General features: G+C 44.3%; 3 protein-coding genes across 3 annotated transcripts; 1 reads left to right on the forward strand and 2 right to left on the reverse strand.

Annotated features, from left to right (window-relative positions):
* Positions 1–4,132: 4,132 nt before the first annotated feature.
* On the reverse strand, positions 4,133–11,182 carry LOC311486710 (sorting nexin-6). The gene is made up of 14 exons (XM_084542672.1): positions 10,922–11,182; positions 10,609–10,716; positions 10,391–10,498; positions 9,701–9,761; positions 9,472–9,596; positions 7,567–7,650; positions 7,415–7,489; positions 7,287–7,317; positions 6,105–6,192; positions 5,977–6,016; positions 5,799–5,885; positions 5,594–5,683; positions 4,827–4,892; positions 4,133–4,707 (listed from the first exon to the last, which is right to left on the reverse strand). The coding sequence occupies exons 1-14, from the start codon at positions 10,925–10,927 to the stop codon at positions 4,570–4,572; spliced, it is 1,107 nt and encodes a 368-aa protein (XP_084398798.1). The 5' UTR covers positions 10,928–11,182; the 3' UTR covers positions 4,133–4,569.
* Positions 11,183–11,315: 133 nt separating this feature from the next.
* Positions 11,316–12,772, reverse strand: LOC311486711 (dnaJ homolog subfamily B member 9-like). Its single transcript, XM_084542673.1, has 2 exons — positions 12,366–12,772; positions 11,316–11,741 (listed from the first exon to the last, which is right to left on the reverse strand). Exons 1-2 carry the CDS (start codon positions 12,598–12,600, stop codon positions 11,434–11,436), a joined length of 543 nt encoding a protein of 180 aa, XP_084398799.1. The 5' UTR covers positions 12,601–12,772; the 3' UTR covers positions 11,316–11,433.
* A 111-nt stretch (positions 12,773–12,883) lies between these two features.
* Positions 12,884–17,161, forward strand: zc3h10 (zinc finger CCCH-type containing 10). The gene is made up of 3 exons (XM_084542665.1): positions 12,884–13,221; positions 13,723–14,925; positions 16,200–17,161. Exons 2-3 carry the CDS (start codon positions 13,786–13,788, stop codon positions 16,710–16,712), a joined length of 1,653 nt encoding a protein of 550 aa, XP_084398791.1. The 5' UTR covers positions 12,884–13,221; positions 13,723–13,785; the 3' UTR covers positions 16,713–17,161.
* The last annotated feature ends 82 nt before the right edge of the window (positions 17,162–17,243 follow it).

Genomic DNA, 17,243 nt, shown 5'->3' on the forward strand with positions numbered 1-17,243 from the left:
ATCTCAGATTAATGTCCGCAAATTAAAAAGAAAATAGTTTAGTTTGAAGCAACATTTTAGTGGTTAACAGCGGTTTATACCTCTGCAAAGACAAAGACGCCGTAAACTACGCCATTTATACTTGTGCGCTCATCAGTCTGGCTCTCTCCGTAAAAATACCACCCAAACACTAGTCGCCGCTGTGTCTTTTTTGCCAGTCGGGTTAATTTTTGTTTCTACTTCCTGTTTCACTTTCAACAATGGTGACTGAAACCTTTTCGGAAATTTCGCCAAAGACGAGTTGGTATCTCCGAACCTCCTCAGTCAACCTTTCCTCAATGAGCAATCAATTCGAAAACTGCAGAGATGGAGAAGCAGCTGGAAATACTTAAGCGGGAACACGCTGCTACCGAGCGGACCAATCACAGCTCTTGCGCTCTGCGTCGCCGCGACGCGTAGTTACATTTCTGGCGAGGTGCACGTCAGGCTACGGTGTCAGGCTCTGGTGCTGACACTGTAGCTACAAATTGACGCAGAAGTATAAACAGCGCATTAGACATTAGGATTTTAAATTCATTACAAATGGAAGTTGAAGGCTGACAATTTTCTGCACCACACAAGAATCATCTAGCATTAATAAAATGTACCAAAGACGGATCAAAACCTGCTAATCAATAGTCATAAAGACTGGTGTGGTGCAGCTTTGAGGTAGTGGCCTTGTATTCAGACAAGCTCCTGCCTTCGCTTTGCACTTGACAAACCAGTCCCTGTCAAGCCGCAGGGCGATATGATGAGTGCGGCCTTTCCTCCGGTAATGAGCTACTTTCGCAAATCGGTGCAAGTGCATGTTTTCAATGGGACGTACTCTCACACACTGTATGTAGTGAGAGCGTTGCCATGATCCCCGTGTCCTTCATCTGGGTCATGGTCTCAGCAGTTGAGAAGGGCTCTCATTAGTGTGTGTGTGTGTGTGTGTGTGTGGACTCACCCACACACAGTACCAGAATGAAAGCAGCAGAAATGATGCTCTCCCGTTGTGAAATTCATCTGGTGCAGTACAGTGACAAGCAGCGGGGATGGAAGCATCCTGAATAATGAATAATAACACAGAGAATGACGTTGCAGTGCGATGAATCCTGTGGAAAACACACACACACACACTTCCACTTTGCTTACTGCAAGTACAGCACAAGGCTTACAACTCAGGGGTTCCTATCAATACAGTGATTTTTTTTTCTCCCCTTCAGGTAGCTACAGGAGTCAAACCATAAAATCAATAAAAAGCGGTCGATAAATTCCTCACGTTTAACATTTACCGTGCCCTCGTTAAAACCAAAAAACCGAGAAAATGACAAGCAAAAACTTAACGGTGGAAACTGGTGGATTTAATGACCAATAAATGAACGTACAATAGAGAGAGAGGCATGTCTTTTTATTGCCACCGTCTATCTTGATACATAAAAAGGAATATAAAAGGTTTATGTCATTGCAGGTGGCTTGCAGGTGATCTGATGTTGTCTCTCAGTGAATTAGAAGACAGACAGACACCGATCAGGCATAACATTATGACCACCTTCCTACTATTGTCTAGGAATCCAAAACCGGTGGGACTCATCAGGGATATGGACATGGGCCTTCTGAAGGTGTACCTATGGTGTCTGGCAACAGAATGTTATTAGTGGGGGGCCTTTGAGGGGAGGGGCCTCTGTGGATCATCCCACAGATACTTGATTAGTTTGGGATCTAGTGAATTTGGAGGCCAGGTCAACACCTTGTGCTGTTCTTCATGTTTCTTTGAACTGTTTTGTTAGGTTGCATCTTGCTGGGCATGGCTGCTGCCATCAAGGAGAGTCATTGCTATGGGGTGGGGGTGCCTGGTCTGGTCTAGGTGGGTGCTACATGTCTAAGTAACATCCGCACCAGTGAATGCCAGGTCCAAAAGTTTCCCAGCAGAACACTGAATTGTCACAAGGTGGTCAAAGTTGTTCACTTCTCCTGTCAGTGGTCATAATGTTGTGGCTGATCGGTGCACATACTTACAGAGTATGAAAACAGCAAAGTGCTGAGGTACGGTTTACACTATCTCGTGGGACTCAATGATAAAAAAAAAAATAAAAAATCTTGTTTTCACTTTTAATTTAACCGGTTTATTCTAACTGGGTCAAGCCTTCTCCATGGACGTGCTCTCTTTGGGAGAGCTGACTTTGTTGTGAGTTGTTCTCACATTCGCAGTACTGAGGCTGAAGTGTCTCAGCTATTTGAGGGGTTGCCAGTAAATTAAACACCGGGGTTCATGAATTTAGTGGTGCTCTCACACCTACACCACTGAAATGCCTTGACACCCTTGTGGGGAGTATTGCCATGGGCTTTGGTGCAGAAACACATGCCCCACTCAGAATGACTTGTAATCAGTTTATTGATCCCATGACTTTTCCTCTTGTCCCCCCAGCAGCTTGACATCTGTGGCTTCTGGTGAAATACCACACAACTGGATGGACTGCCACCCTGCTTGCAACACTAGCACGCTAACATTTCAGTTAGATCATTTCTCTCATTTGTGTGTTTCCATTTGCCTCAGATCATTTGCAAATGTCTGCATACATACATGCTAAACTAAAATGCTTAATATTAGCATGTTAGCTTTTTGGTAGCCTGCAAAATAGAGAATGTTTGTACTTTCTGTAACGCCCTAATTTCCCCACGGGGATGAATAAAGTCTTATCTTATCTTATCTTATCTTTCTCGACATTAGCATTTAGCTCAAACTGTAGCCTCAGAGCCACTTCTGCAAGTGTAGATTGTCTTGTTTAAACTTGCATATTTACAGCTATAGTTATAAGACCGCAGAGGCCAAGTCATATCTATGTAAATTAATATCCAAGTCAAATATGGATGTAAAATTATTAATGTTATTGGCGAGATCTTTCACCTCCCTGAGGGTGAGGAAGGGCGCAGGAAGCAGATAATAAAGACCATCAGACAAATCCCAGTGGGAGAACAGCATGAGCCATGCTTTGCCAATAATTATTCCCCTCATTACTACAACCTGTTTGGGTTGAAGTGAAAACATGCACTCTGCATTTTATGGTATAATTTCCTTTACCCTACTGCTACTGTTGTAAAATGAGCTGACCCCATAGACTGTATATAAGTATGGACAACACATCTCCACTTCCTTGCATTAGTCAAACTTACACTATTTTCCCGGGGATATGGGCGGCGCCATCTTGCAAGTTTGGAGCCAGAGTCTGCACAGCACGGTCCGAGAGTGGAGGCATGGGGTGCCGCGTTATCGATGACTCGACCACACTTCCTCCAGACTCACTCTAATTTTTGTTTAATTACCACTACTCTCTGCTCTACCTCCACCACAAAGAAATGTTGGATTATACGCTGTACTTATTCATTATTATTTATTTTTTTCGTCTCTCACGGTCCTGTGTGGAGCGTTTGACATGGCGACTGGTAGTCATCATGAGGTCATATCCTGTTTCTATAGCGTCAAACAACTAACTAAAACGAAATTTATCGTACAAATTGACACTTGAACATGCATCAGTATTATATTAACTACCTAAAATGACAGAAACCATCCTTGAAAAAAAATTATTTGATGTGTATTTTAATGTTTTTGTTTGTCCCAAATCCCATCCACTAACATGGAGGAGGTGGAGCTTATGATCTATACTGCAGCCAGACACCAGCGGGAGCTCTACTTGCTTTGGCTTCACTTTTGAGGAGCTGCTCCGTCGTCCATCTTTATTTATGGCCTATGGCTGAACCCCTTCTCCACCCCATCTTCTTAACACACCAGCCATCTATCTCTCTCTCTATATCTCTGACTCATTCACCTCCTTATTCACCCAGCAGAGAGATCACAGGCCGGAACAGATGAGGTGAAGCGCTCAGCGGTGTTGAGATATGAACCCATAGTCGGCGGCGGACAGAGGAGGGGAGGATGACATTGAGCTTGAGTCCAGAAAAATTAGTGCCAAGTTTTGAACTTCAGGTTTCATACAGTCACATCGATCTGTGAGAGGGGATCGCTAACAGATCTTTACGAAGCAACGCTGGCTTCAACAGACAAACAAAAAGCCGGCGCGGGGTGTCCTTCCTCGCTGCCGCCACGTCCTTGCAGGAGCAGTCAAACCAACTGATTAATGGTCCGGCAGTAAGAAACACACACAAAGGCAAGCAGGTGCTTTGGGAATCAATTCATCACACTTTATTTTGTGTGACCCCGGCAGCACAATCTACTCTCAGCACAAAAGTAGCATTGCAGCGCAGAGAACATATACAGTACGTTCACACACACACACTTAACAGATGACAAAGCCCGCTGCTAAGATTTTCAATCATCCTTTCTACCTGGGTTTTATTGGAACGAGTAAAGCAAGTGTGCACACTCGTGTTTGCTTATCGGGAATGTCCCTTTATCCTTTACACTTCTTTTGTTTTCTTGTTTTGAGAGAGATTGCAATTGAATCAAATACGACTGGAGCACAGGAGGGTGAAGGACATCTTGGGGTTAGCCTACGCTATGTTTAGACATCCTGAAGATGCTTCATGAAGAGGGGGCTATTGAGGTCACTAGGCCATCCCTCTAAAGGCTTGCAGGTGCTGGTTGAACTGGTCAGCACTTTCTCTGGCTGTGAGCAGTTGCTTTTCGCACCACTGAACCAGAGCCTGCTGCAACATCCGCAGACGGATGCCCTCGAACTGCGCGATCTGGGAGAGACGCGGGGAATTAATGTTAGACATTGAAGTGAATACATGTGAAAAAGTTAAAAAAATAAAATAAAATGGATGCTGCACAATAATCCATACGGGTGGAGAGTCAGTTTTACCTCCTGTTTAGCCACTTCACAGATGTGTTCAAATTCTTCCTCCGCTGCTTTCTTCACTTCCTCCATCTGGATGTGAAGAGCACACAGAGCAGCATCACTATAAAATCTGTCTTCATCAGCAGAGTCAACAAACACATTTAGTCTTTGCAGCATATTTCCTGCTTCATGCTCTACACCGATCAGGCATAACATTATGACCACCTTCCTAATATTGTGTAGGTCTCCCTTGTATCTCCAAAACATCTGTGACTCATCAGAAAATGGACATGGGCCTTCTGAGGGTGTCCTGTGGTGTCTGGCAACAGAATATTGTTAGTGGCTCCTATGGGTTGAGGGGAGGGGCCTCTGTGGATCATCCCACAGATACTTGAACAGTTTGGGATCTAGTGAATTTGGAGGCCAGGTCAACACCTTGTGCTGTTCTTCATGTTTTTTGTTGTTGTTCCTAAACCGTTTTTGTGTGGGGGGATGACTGCTGCCATCAAGGAGTGTCATTGCTATGGGGTGGGGGTGCCTGGTCTGGTCTAGGTGGGTGCTACATGTCTAAGTAACATCCACACGAATGAATGTCAGGTTCAATAGTTTCCCAGCAGAACACTGAACTGTCACAAGATGGTCAATGTTATTCACTTCTCCTGTTAGTGGTTTTAATGTTGTGGCTGATCGGTGTCGTGCCGAATTATATCAGCGGACCGCTGCTGACACCTGCTGGTCACAAGGCGTTTCCTTCAGCAATGCGTTAACCATACACGGCGACAGACACTCACAGTAGCCTTCTTGACAGGTTTGGCCTTCTCCGCGTTCCTCCTGGCGTTCTCTAACTCCACCAGTTTACACGTTCTCCTAAAGAGCATTTCCTGCGTCGGATAAAATAATCACATAACCACACGGGGACATTACACATGGGTCTGACATGTAGATGGAAAGACCACAACAGACAGAAACGAATGTTAAAGTAACTAGTAAACACACCTTTTCTGCCTCCTGGTAACGTGACTCCAGGTCCAAGCCGAGTCCGAGGGTGCTCACGTCGTTCTCAGCAACACTCATCATATTTTTCTGCCCACACACAAACACAGAATTTCTCAAACTACTGTATATAGTACTATTACCATATACCATACTTTATTAAAAAGAACAAACAAGTTACCTTTATAGAATCAAAGACTTCTGATAATTTCACACAAGTCCTTTAAGATAGAACATGATGTCAGTTTGTTAATGTATTTTAACTTGTATGAACTGTTGTGTGTGTAATCAGTAGTGTTGTGGTCTCACCTAGAGAAAGCCTGTTTGTCAGGGTCCTCCCCTTGTTCCACACAGAGATGCAGAGCAGCAGAGAAGTGCCCACAGGCCACGGCTACTTCTACAAACAAACACAGGACGCAACACACCGGACTTGTGACCACTACAACTGGAACAGTTACGCGAACGAATACTAACACACTACATACACCGATCAGCCAGAACGTTATGACCACGGATGGGAGAAGTAAATGACATTGACCATCTTGTGGCAATTCATTTCATGTACTGCTGGGAAACTTTTGGACCTGTCACTCATTCATGTGGATGTTACTTAGACATGTAGCACCCACCTAGACCAGACAAGGCACCCCCACCCCATAGCAATGAGGGTGTCATTGCTATCATTGTTGCTATTGCTTGATGGCAGCAGCCATCCCCAGCAGGATGCACACACAAAAGCAATTTAGGAACAACTAAAAAAACATGAAGAACAGCACAAGGTGTTGACCTGGCCTCCAAAATCACTAGATCCCAAACTGATCAAGTATCTGTGGGATGCACTGGAACGAGTTTCTTTCTGTAACAGATGTTAAAGCAAATTATTGCGCCTTATTAGTCCTTCTTATGTATATAATACACATTTACTTCGGTCTCTATTTCTTATACATTTGTTTATATGCAAATGTAGATTTTTTCTTATTTCTTCTTATTATATATTTTTTTATTTTACTAGATTTTTACTTATATTTTATTTTTATTTTATTTTACTAGATTTTTGCTTATATTTTCATTTTATTTCATTTTATTTATTTTTTTTAATTATTATTTTTGCTTGTGGTTTTCAAGAGTGCTTTTTGTGCAACTGAGCTACTGTGACCAAGCAATTTCCCTTGTGGACGATTCCCTTGTCTAAGTCCACAGAGGCCCCTCCCCTCAAAGGCCCCCCCACTAACACCATTCTATTAACAGACACCACAGGACACCCTCAGAAGGCCCATGTCCATTCTATGATGAGTTACCACCGTTTTGGAGGCACAAGGGAGACCTACACAATATTAGGATGGTGGTCATAATGTTATGCCTGATCACTGTATGCTCCTACACACATGAGCTGCTGAATCCCAGCACCAGTCCTAAATGACACCAGCTGGCGGATGCTACTTCCAAGCTTAAATGAAACGCTACTTTCATGAAAAGCAGCAGTTTTCTTACTTTGCTCGGTCAGCACCACGTCCTGGAATTTCTGCAAGTAAAAGCAAAAATTGGGTGAATCTCAGCAGGCGCGTGGGCATGTGAGAAATAAACAGGACAAGGAACACACACACAGGTGAGTGACTCACCTCAGCTGCAGTCTTGCTACAGCCGGTCAGGGTGAGGTTTTGATCGCGTTTCGTCTGAAAGAACTCATCCACGTCCTGCCGACACAATCATTAGTGCATTAAAAAAAAATAACATAAAACACCAGTCTTCTCATACAGACAGAGTACGTTACCTTATGACCCTCTTTCCTCATCTCTTCCACAGCTTGACTCAGTCTGTTGAAAATGTTTTTCCTTACTTTCTGTCTTCCTGGAGGCTGGACATAAGATGTACTGTAATTACATTTTGTCAAGCATGGTAGCATTCATTGCATAATAAGCCCGCTCCATTTGTATGGAGTCATAAGAGTGCCAAAAACTAATGTGGAGAATGTGAGAAGCTAATATTTTATATGAGCACTTTCACATATTTGTAGAGTATTTTTTTTTTTTTTTCATTTCTGAATACATAGCATTTATACATTTTTTTAAAGAAAAAATATATATTATTTATTTATTTATGCATATACATTTATTTTATCCTGTCATAATATTAATATATTTTTTTATTTACATCCATTTATTATCCCTTTGCTTTTACTATTTCAGTGTGTCAATCCACTTTTAATCAATCACTTTTAATTTTTTTTTCACTTTCGCTAAGTTAATTTTTAAGCAAAAATTAAAATGGATAGATTACTATTATGATTAATATATATTTAATTCAGAGGTTGTGCTTGACTTTTTCGTTGTCTGTCATTTTGACTGACAGGGTCATAAAAATCCCGTCATAATCTGTTTTTACCCATCACTTTAATTTTTTAAAATCATAATAATGACATATTCAATAGCATTATGTTTCATTAAGTTTTCATTAACTTTAAGTACTTTTTCAGAACAGTATTGACTTTAAATGGTAAAAAAAACAAAACGTTTGGGCTGCCGACACGTTTTGTTAGTACTCAGACCGGGGATTGCTAGCGCTAACAGCTCTTAGATGGCACCGTAGGGTTGAAGTGCTTCGGTGGTATGCAAACTCTTTTATTTTTGCACATTTTGCACAAAACTCCGCTTTTATCAAGGCTTCTATCAGGTAGTTTTTTAAATAAAATTTGCCTTCCATCAGTCCTAGCAACGTGCTTTCATCCGATTCCTCCATTTTGGTAGCCGTTAGCCTCATAGACATTATAGACAGATATACATATATATTGTATATATGTCTATGGTTAGCCGAGCTCTGACGTGTGCATCAGTGTAATCGGTGTACCAGGAAATCGTGCACTGACAAAAGTTCCGTGATGTTTGGAACGCAAACTGCGATAAGAGACAAGAGCCAATTAATAACATCACTCGCCACCAAGTGGTCAGGGGTGTGAATTGCAATCTGTCAAAATGACAGATGGCCTTTTTCCGTCATAGTTTTAAAAAAACGGTCAATGACCCCGATTTCATTTGTCTTTACATTTACACATTCATTTATTATTTTCTCTTAACAGCTGCACATTATTTTCTTCTTGTTTAATTTAATTTACGTCCATGTATTATATATATATATATATTTTTTTTTTGGCACACCTATGACTCCATAGTCACTGACACAAACTTATACACAATATAGCTAAGAGGTAGTGTCACTACAGTGTTTGTATGTGCGTCCATCTACATGTAAATCTGGATTTATACATGCAAACAGAGACACTGTAATGCACCAAAGTAGCCATCAACTGCACAGTGGACAGTCCCACTGTGCCAACCTAGTGTGCAACTCATTGTTCACAATTATGAGGCTACAGACTAGTACTCCCAAAAGTGCTATTCTACCTGCCATCTCACTTATATGTGACGAGGGTATGAAGTGCAAAATATATTGAGGACACGTATTCGGAGGGTAATGTGTTAGTCACGTGCAAATCCTTCTTCTGAAACACTGTAAAGTTAAGGTTTAACCATTTACAATCTATCTCCATCATAAAAAAACAACCACATTAAACCCTACTGTAACAGCAAACTCCTTCCTTTTCCTGGGCCTGATTCTAAACGTGAAGCTTGAAAAGAAACAAGCAAAAAAAATAAATAAAAATCTGTTTGTGTCCGCTTACGTCTGAGCTGGTCAAGAACACCTCCACTGCTTTGTTTTTGCTGAGTATGCTGTGTGCAGCAACCTGCCGGAGGAAGGTCTCCAGCGCTTTACAGTACGGCTGCCACTCTCCTAAAGCAAGGAAACCTGAAGGGAGACCACCAGCGTATTTGATCCTAACACTGACACTGAAATGCATATAAGTATATTCAATGTGTTTTCGTAGGGAGGTGGCCCTTGAGTGAACTCACCGAGCTGTTTCAGAACCTTGGAGGATGCATTCACTTGAGCCTTTGCAGGAAGAGGAGGAAACTTGAAAAGGAAAAAGGTCTTACGTTATTCTGCAACATTATTCTTTGAGAAAAGCTTAATGCATTTTGTTATCCGGTGCTTTGTTAGGTTGAAGTGCGCACATTTTATTTATTTCCTTTCTATCAGATATTACACAATGTGTTCACTTCACAATAGAGCAACTCGCTGCCTTACTATGAACCTGAAGCCTCCTGTTACACTCTCTCAAAAAAGAAAACGTGCAGATCTTCTGTGTAATTCTCTGCAGCGCTGCAGCACTTAAGTCTGCTTCCTGATTTCAGAGAATAGGAGGATGCAACGAAGGGAAAGCCGGAAGGATTATAAAAGACACAAAATGCTCTTCGTAAACCTGGAGAGAAGTGGCAAGTTTAGTCACCAGCGACTGCTGTTACTTGTCCCAGCAACAAAAGCATTGTGTACTTTTTTTGTTATCACTCGTAATATGTAAAGAATGTAGCTCCGCTTTATCCCTGAGCTCTGCCAACTCAAACTACAGCAGCAGATAAAGATTCAACATTTAGCTTTGCAGCTTTACTGACTGGACAACCACATTATTTGTCTTCTTCACGTGTTATTCTCAGAAAAAAAAACATGCAGAAGTTATGTTCACAATGAATTGAAGTACTCACTATGACGCCCTGTATCCCAGGAACATCTTCCTGGCAGAAGAGGTGCTGCTGCAGCCATTCAAAGTCCTCATAGGTCCGGTCCACATGGTACTCTCCCGTCCCAGACAGCTGAGGCACACGTGAGAGGAAACGGTTTGCAGTTTTGCAGAAGTCAAAGCAGTATACTTGCTGCCTTAAACTACATGTAGAGTAACAGTCTTCAGAAATTAGTTTCTCACCTTCTGGGACACAATTAGGAAGGTAAGAGCGTCCCCGTCTTTCAGCGCCTCTGTCACTGTGATGCTATGATCGTGTACGCTGAGGATGGACACTGGGCTCACTTCTTCCTGCAGTTTAAAATGCGGGTAGTAAGGTCATCAGTGCAAGCCAAGATTAAATTCACGTTTGTATGCAAACTTTATGTAAAGGTAGGAAAAAAAAAAAACCTTCACTCTGAGTTCTTGGACGTCGGCTGGCTGCAGTAAAAGGTCGTCACATGACACTCAAAGGTTTTCAAAAACAGCAACACTCACTGCACTTCAGGCGACTTACCATCATTGTTGCGGCTGCGGTTTAATGATTCCAGTGTGTGTTTGCAGAATGTTTTTAAATCTACTTCTGTCTCGAGTTGGAGACCTTTTCGTCTGCTGGCTTTGGTCGCGCTCAAGCCTCCAACTGCTGAGAAGGCACAGGATATCCTCTGGGTCAAAGTGCACAATGGTCCTGAGAGAAATGGAGTAAAGCGGAGCCGAACGCAAAGTGCTGGCGCAGGGAAAACAAATGAGTTAATGGTGTGTTAGTCAGTAACTCTGGACCTTGTGACACACCCATACAGGAAAAAGTGGCATAACGGTCCGCTCGCTTATCTCGCCCGCAGCGTTACAGCCTGAATTTACAAGTTTTTCCATAAAAGAGGCTCAACACAAACACATTCCCAAGGGGTCTGTTTAGGTCAGTTTCTACACACTGAATAAAAACATGCAATTGAAACCGTTTTGACTTTATTATCAATAAATGAAAATACATTAAAACGTCACACAGGGTACAGCAGGGTAAAAAGATATCTAGTAGAGGTAATCTTCCTCATCCACATCCCCAAAATGAAAGCTGAAGGACGACCCGTCAAAACTGTAATGATCGTAGTGGACGTACTCCTCCTCCTCTTCCTGAGCAAAGCTCCAGTAGAAGTGTGGGTCTTCCACAAACGGGCTGTCATCGTGGAAGTCGTGGAGGAAGTCTGGGAAGCTGAAGTGGAAGAGGGTGTCGTGCACATCCTCGGGCTCTTCGGCAGAGGCCTCCTCATTTAGGAAAGCTTCGTGGCCCACGCTGTCGTACAGCCTCCTCCTCTCCTTGTTGGAGAGCACAGTGTAGGCTGAGGGGAAGGAGGAAAAACGAGGAGGTTAGGTCTTCGATGAAGTGATTTAGTTTGTTTTACAATTGCACATACAACGATCAGGCACAACATTATGACCACAGCCAGGAGAAGCGAATAACCTTGAGCATCTTGTGACTGCTGGGAATCTTTTGGACCTGGCATTCATTCGTGTGGATGTTATTGAGACATGTAGCACCCACCTAGACCAGACCAGGCACCCCCACCCAATAGCAATGACACTCCCATCCCCAGCAGGATGCAGCCTGACACAGACACACACACAAAAACACTTTAGGAACAACTTAAAAAAAAAACAAAAAAAAAACATGAAGAACAGCACAAGGTGTTGACCTGGCCTCCAAATTCACTAGATCCAAAACTGATCAAGTATCTGTGGGATGATCCACAGAGGCCCCTCGCTCAAAGACCCCCCCCACTAACAACATATGTGTTCCCAGAAACAACAGGACAGGACACTCTCAGAAGGCCTTTGTCCATTCTCTGATGAGTCACCACAATAATAGGAAGTTGGTCAAATTCTAATGCCTGATCGGTGTATAATACTAACTGGACTAAAAGAAAAGTTTCAGGGTGTAGGATGCATGTTTTTGTTTTTTTTACCTTCAGCAATCTCCCTAAAAGTTTCCTCTGCATCGGCGCTCTTGTTCTTATCTGGGTGGTACTTCATGGCCAGTTTGCGGAAAGCCTTCTTTATCTGGTTGTCCGTTGCTGTTGCCTCCACACTCAGAGTGTCATAGTAGTTAGTCCGTGAGGCTGCAGGCAGCAGGGCTGCACACAGGCACAGCAGGAGCACCACGCCGGGCCGCATCCAGCCGAAAGCACCTTGCGCTGACATGTTGAGCGCCTGAGCACGCACGAAGGACTGGAAACCAAAAGAAAAAAAAAAAACGTCACGCAGCTGTGTTCATTTGGAGGCGCAGGCGGCTACCTTGCGGTTTGGCAGCTCATCTTTATGCACAGAGAGCTATCTGGTCTACACGTCAGCAGTTGCAGACTTCTGCTTCCGAGCCGTTTCATGTGCAGATGCTGCAAAGTGGCGTCAAAATAAAGTTTTAAATAAAGTTATTAGTTCTAATAAATTCACCTTTTATGCCACGAACGAATTATTTCCTGGTATATATATATATAAAAAAAAAAAAAAGCAGCCAAACTTCAAGTTACTTGTGTGCAGTTCACTGTTTTCACCGCTAGAGGGCATGAAACTACCATTATAGAAAACGAAGAGGAAGACCGTGTGTCTTCTTCGTTGGTAACGAAAGGTGCATCAAGAAAATGTGGTAAACAGCACCGGGGCCTTGAAGAACTGCCAAAAATAACACAAGCCCGATTTCTGTCTTTCGCTGGAATATCTGTGGACATTTCAGTGAGACGGAGACGAGGGGATTTGTTTCGTTTTGTTTCCTTTGCACCCGAGTTACTCGACTTTTCTCTGAATTCTGCTCTGCTGTTTGATTCGGTAAGATAACATTAGCATTTAGCCAGTTAGCCAGATATCGTTCGCTAGCTCTTAGCTGTTTTGCGAGCACGAAGCCCTCGTTGCATCTTTTTTTTTCTTTTTCTTTTGAGGCACATTTATCCAGGAATGTGATACGACAGTTTGTTGCTTTATTCATCCACGAACAGTCCGTGCGTTCAGTGCAGTTTGTGTTGTTGTGGTGCAGCATTAGCTGCTGCTTATCATCAGATGTCAACAACACCAGAGCTGCTTATTATTAACGAGCTTTTGTCACGTGCTAATATTTCATCCCCACCATTGCCTGGTTTAATTACACCTCCTATTTGTCATGTTTATTATCAATATTAATATCCTCCTTTACTTATAAACCTGATGTCTCAACTTGGGTTCATGTTTTTGTCCTGCAGGTAGTTGAATGAACAGCAGATTGCATCACTTGAAGGAAAAACTAAAAACAAACAGTTAATGACTTGTTGACCCGTGTATGTGAATGTTTACCAGGTCACGGCCACCAACCCTTCACACACATGAGTGCTACTTTCTCCTTGAGCTGGGCCGAGCGCCATGCCTGACCGGGACAGTTCCTACCTGTCAGGTGGTGGGAGTGGCGGTAGCCTGGGTGAAGAAGGAGGACCGGGGTCCGGTTTGGCGGGGGGCTCGGCGGAGGGCAGAGGAGGATCGGGAGGAAGCGTCGGCGGGAACGTCTCTGTCTCTGGGGGAATGGGTGGAGGAGGAGCGCTCGGCAACGGCAACGGTTGTGGGAACGGTGGAGGCGGGGGGCAAGGTGCAGGACTGGCACTGGACGGCGTCTGCAGGGACTTCATACGCAATGTCTGCAAGAGAGGGAAGCGCTGCCGCTTCAGGCACCCAGACTTCAACGAGGTGCCAGACTTGGGAGTGCAGAAGAACGAGTTCATCTTCTGTCACGACCATCAGAATAAGGAGTGTATGCGCTCCAGCTGCCGCTTTGTCCACGGATCCAAAGAGGATGAGGACTACTACAAGAAAACAGGAGAGTTACCTCTCAGACTAAGAGGGAAAGTTGCAGCACGACTTGGCCTGTCCCCCATGGACCTCCCGCACAGCCGTGGGGAGGTTCCCATCTGCAGAGATTTCCTGAAGGGAGAGTGCCAGAGGGGCAATAAGTGTAAATTTCGACATGTGAAAAAAGACTATGAATATGAACCTTCCAGGGTTGGGGTGGGCGGTGTTATAGGTGCGGGTACCAGTGGAGTTGTAAATACTGGGGTAGGGATAGGTGGTGGAGTAGGAGTTCCCTGTGGAGGAATGCAAGGACTTGTGGGAGGCGGGGGTGGCAGTAACATGATGGGGGCAGGCTGCCCCAGCTTGGGGGGTTGCAGGGATCCAGGTATCTCGGGAGTTGGGGGAGTGGGTGGAGGCGGGATGAGCGGTTGTCTGTCCTTAACCTCCTCAGGGCAGCGACGTTACGACAGGAGCACCTGCTCGGTGTACGACCCTCTGTTCGAGAGCGCGCTGTTCGATCCCGGTTCCCTGGAGGCGTCTATGGACCACACCACGCTGCAGCTGAAGAGGCGCCGGCTGGAGGGGCTGCGCCTGGCAGACGGGGGTGGGCACTACGAGTTGGGAGTTCAAGCCGCTTTGCCAGCTCGTCCTCTGGAGTACAGATTCCTGGAGGAGGAGAATTCACTGCTCAGGAAGAGGGTGGAAGAATTGAAAAAGCAGGTTAGAATAAGACATGAGTACATGTACATGACTGATCATCGAATCGCTTACATACAGTGTGGCTCAAAGACATAATGCCATTATCACAAACTACTTTATTCATTATTTGAAACTGATAACATAATATTTTATCACGTAAAATAAAATAATCCTTTAATTTATCCCCACAGTGGGGAAATTGGCAGTTTTGCAGCAACATAGGGTAATTAAGGACAATACACACAAGACAAGGAAAAGTAATACATAAAAATATCAAATTAAGTAGTAGTAGTAGTAGTAGTAGTAGTAGTAGTAGTTCTACATCTGTGGTCTACTGGGCGCAGGCTTGGTTATACATCCTCACAGCAGCAGGAAGGAGCGTTAATGCTCCTCCACACAGCGAGGGTGAAACAGACGGCCACTGAGGAATCTTCCCGTTGCTGTTTCAGCTCCATGGAGGGGGTGGGATGACAGTTTAGCTTCCGTCCTCTGATCACCCCACCACCTCCACAGGCTCAAGAGGGCAGCCCGGAACAGAGCCGGCCTTCTTCACGGCACGCTATATAGCTGATGCCACCACAGAGTCGTACAAGGATAACATGTCAAAAAAAAAAAAAACACTTTTAAAATACACTTGATTTGTTTTCAGTCAATACCAGATTAGTTGTTGACAAAATATGAGTCACATTTGACGGTATAAATCAACCGAAGACAAATATAATCTCAAATAATGATAATTTATCAAATTCAGTCAGTACTTAACGAATGTTAAATGCCATGAACCTTATAAATCTGTTTAATGCGGTGCTCTCTCTACTACCAGGGGTGTGTGGGGGCTTCAGTAGCTTTGAGATATAAAAGGCGATACGTCCCGCATGCATTACTAAACTGAAATTTTATCTGGGGGATGTACAACGCCTGCTTGAAATATGGCTTTACGGGTCCAAATGGTGTGGAGGTTTGGCGAGGTTTGCCCAGACTCGAGGATCAGCTACATGCTGGCTGCCAAAGAAAAGCAAGACTTTGTTTTTACACAGGCATGTTCTTGTTTTGCATGGTTTTATTTTTAGGCAGGAATGACTCTAAACAGCCAGAGATATGTCTGGGCTTCTTTTACTTTCAAGCAGCTTGTGATTTAGGAGGTCATCTGACAAGCACTCAAGTATTTATGAATATTTAATAAAGAAAAATGTAGCGTCTAACATCATAAGACACAGACTCTGAGACGGGAAAGAGTGCAGGACCGTGTTTTTTTACACATTCCTTTCTAAGTCCTGTCTATTTGTATCTCTCAGGTTTCTAATCTCATTGCAACAAATGAGGTTCTCCTGGAGCAGAACGCCCAGTTCCGCAGCCAGGCCAAGGTGATGACTCTGTCTTCCACTCCCACCCCCACCGAGCAGAGTCTGGCGCCCCCCGTGGGTGCAGTCAGTTCCTACAATCACGGCATCGCCCAGACCCACACCACCCTGAGCAGCGCCGGACTGCAGCCCCGGCCCGTCACCCAGCAGGACCTGGTGGCTCCCACCGGTGCCCCGGCGGCGCCCCCGACCAACGCGGCCCCTCCCACAGCTCCCCCGCCTCACCTCAACCCGGAGATCACCCCCCTCTCGGCTGCCCTCGCGCAGACCATCGCCCAGGGAATGGCCCCTCCCGTTTCTATGGCGCCGGTGGCTGTGTCGGTGGCGCCGGTGGCGGTGTCCATGACGCAGCCTCTGCCGGGCATCACCATGAGTCACGCCACTACCCCGATGGTGTCGTACCCCATTGCGAGTCAAAGCATGAGGATCACGACTCTGCCTCACTGAACTGTAAGACTGTGATACTCATGAGTCAGACTGTAGCATCCTTAATGGGGATTTTTTTTTAGCATAGATGATCTAGACGGATGACAGAGCAGGGACAGCAGTGAGACGCAGACACTTGTAAATCTCCACCAGAGGGCAGAATAAAGGCTCATCTTGTCCCTGAAGCAACTGTGTGTTCTGTGGCAAAAATAAAACATGATGTCCCGCAGACTAAAAGACTCTTACAAAACATTTTCTGCACCAAAAAAAAAAAAAGAAATGCCAACAAAAGTCAAAACATGTGAAGTCATCCATACTGCTTGAAACCATTTCTGCTGTGTCGTCCACGTGCGAGGACGTGGAGACCCTGGAAGCAGTTTGTCGTTATATTTTTGTGGTTCGCTCTGGTGTAAACTAACTTTGGTACTTTGCTCATTTAAAACAATAACAACCAGTCAACAATGAGCCTTGTGTGTGTGTGTGTGCGTGTCTTTCTTTTTGTGTACAGATTGTAATTACTTTTACATTCTCAGCTGGCAGAGGTCCAGGTGG

The sequence above is a fragment of the Chelon labrosus genome (genome assembly GCF_963514085.1).
Source record: "Chelon labrosus genome assembly, chromosome: 4".
NCBI lineage: Eukaryota > Metazoa > Chordata > Actinopteri > Mugiliformes > Mugilidae > Chelon > Chelon labrosus.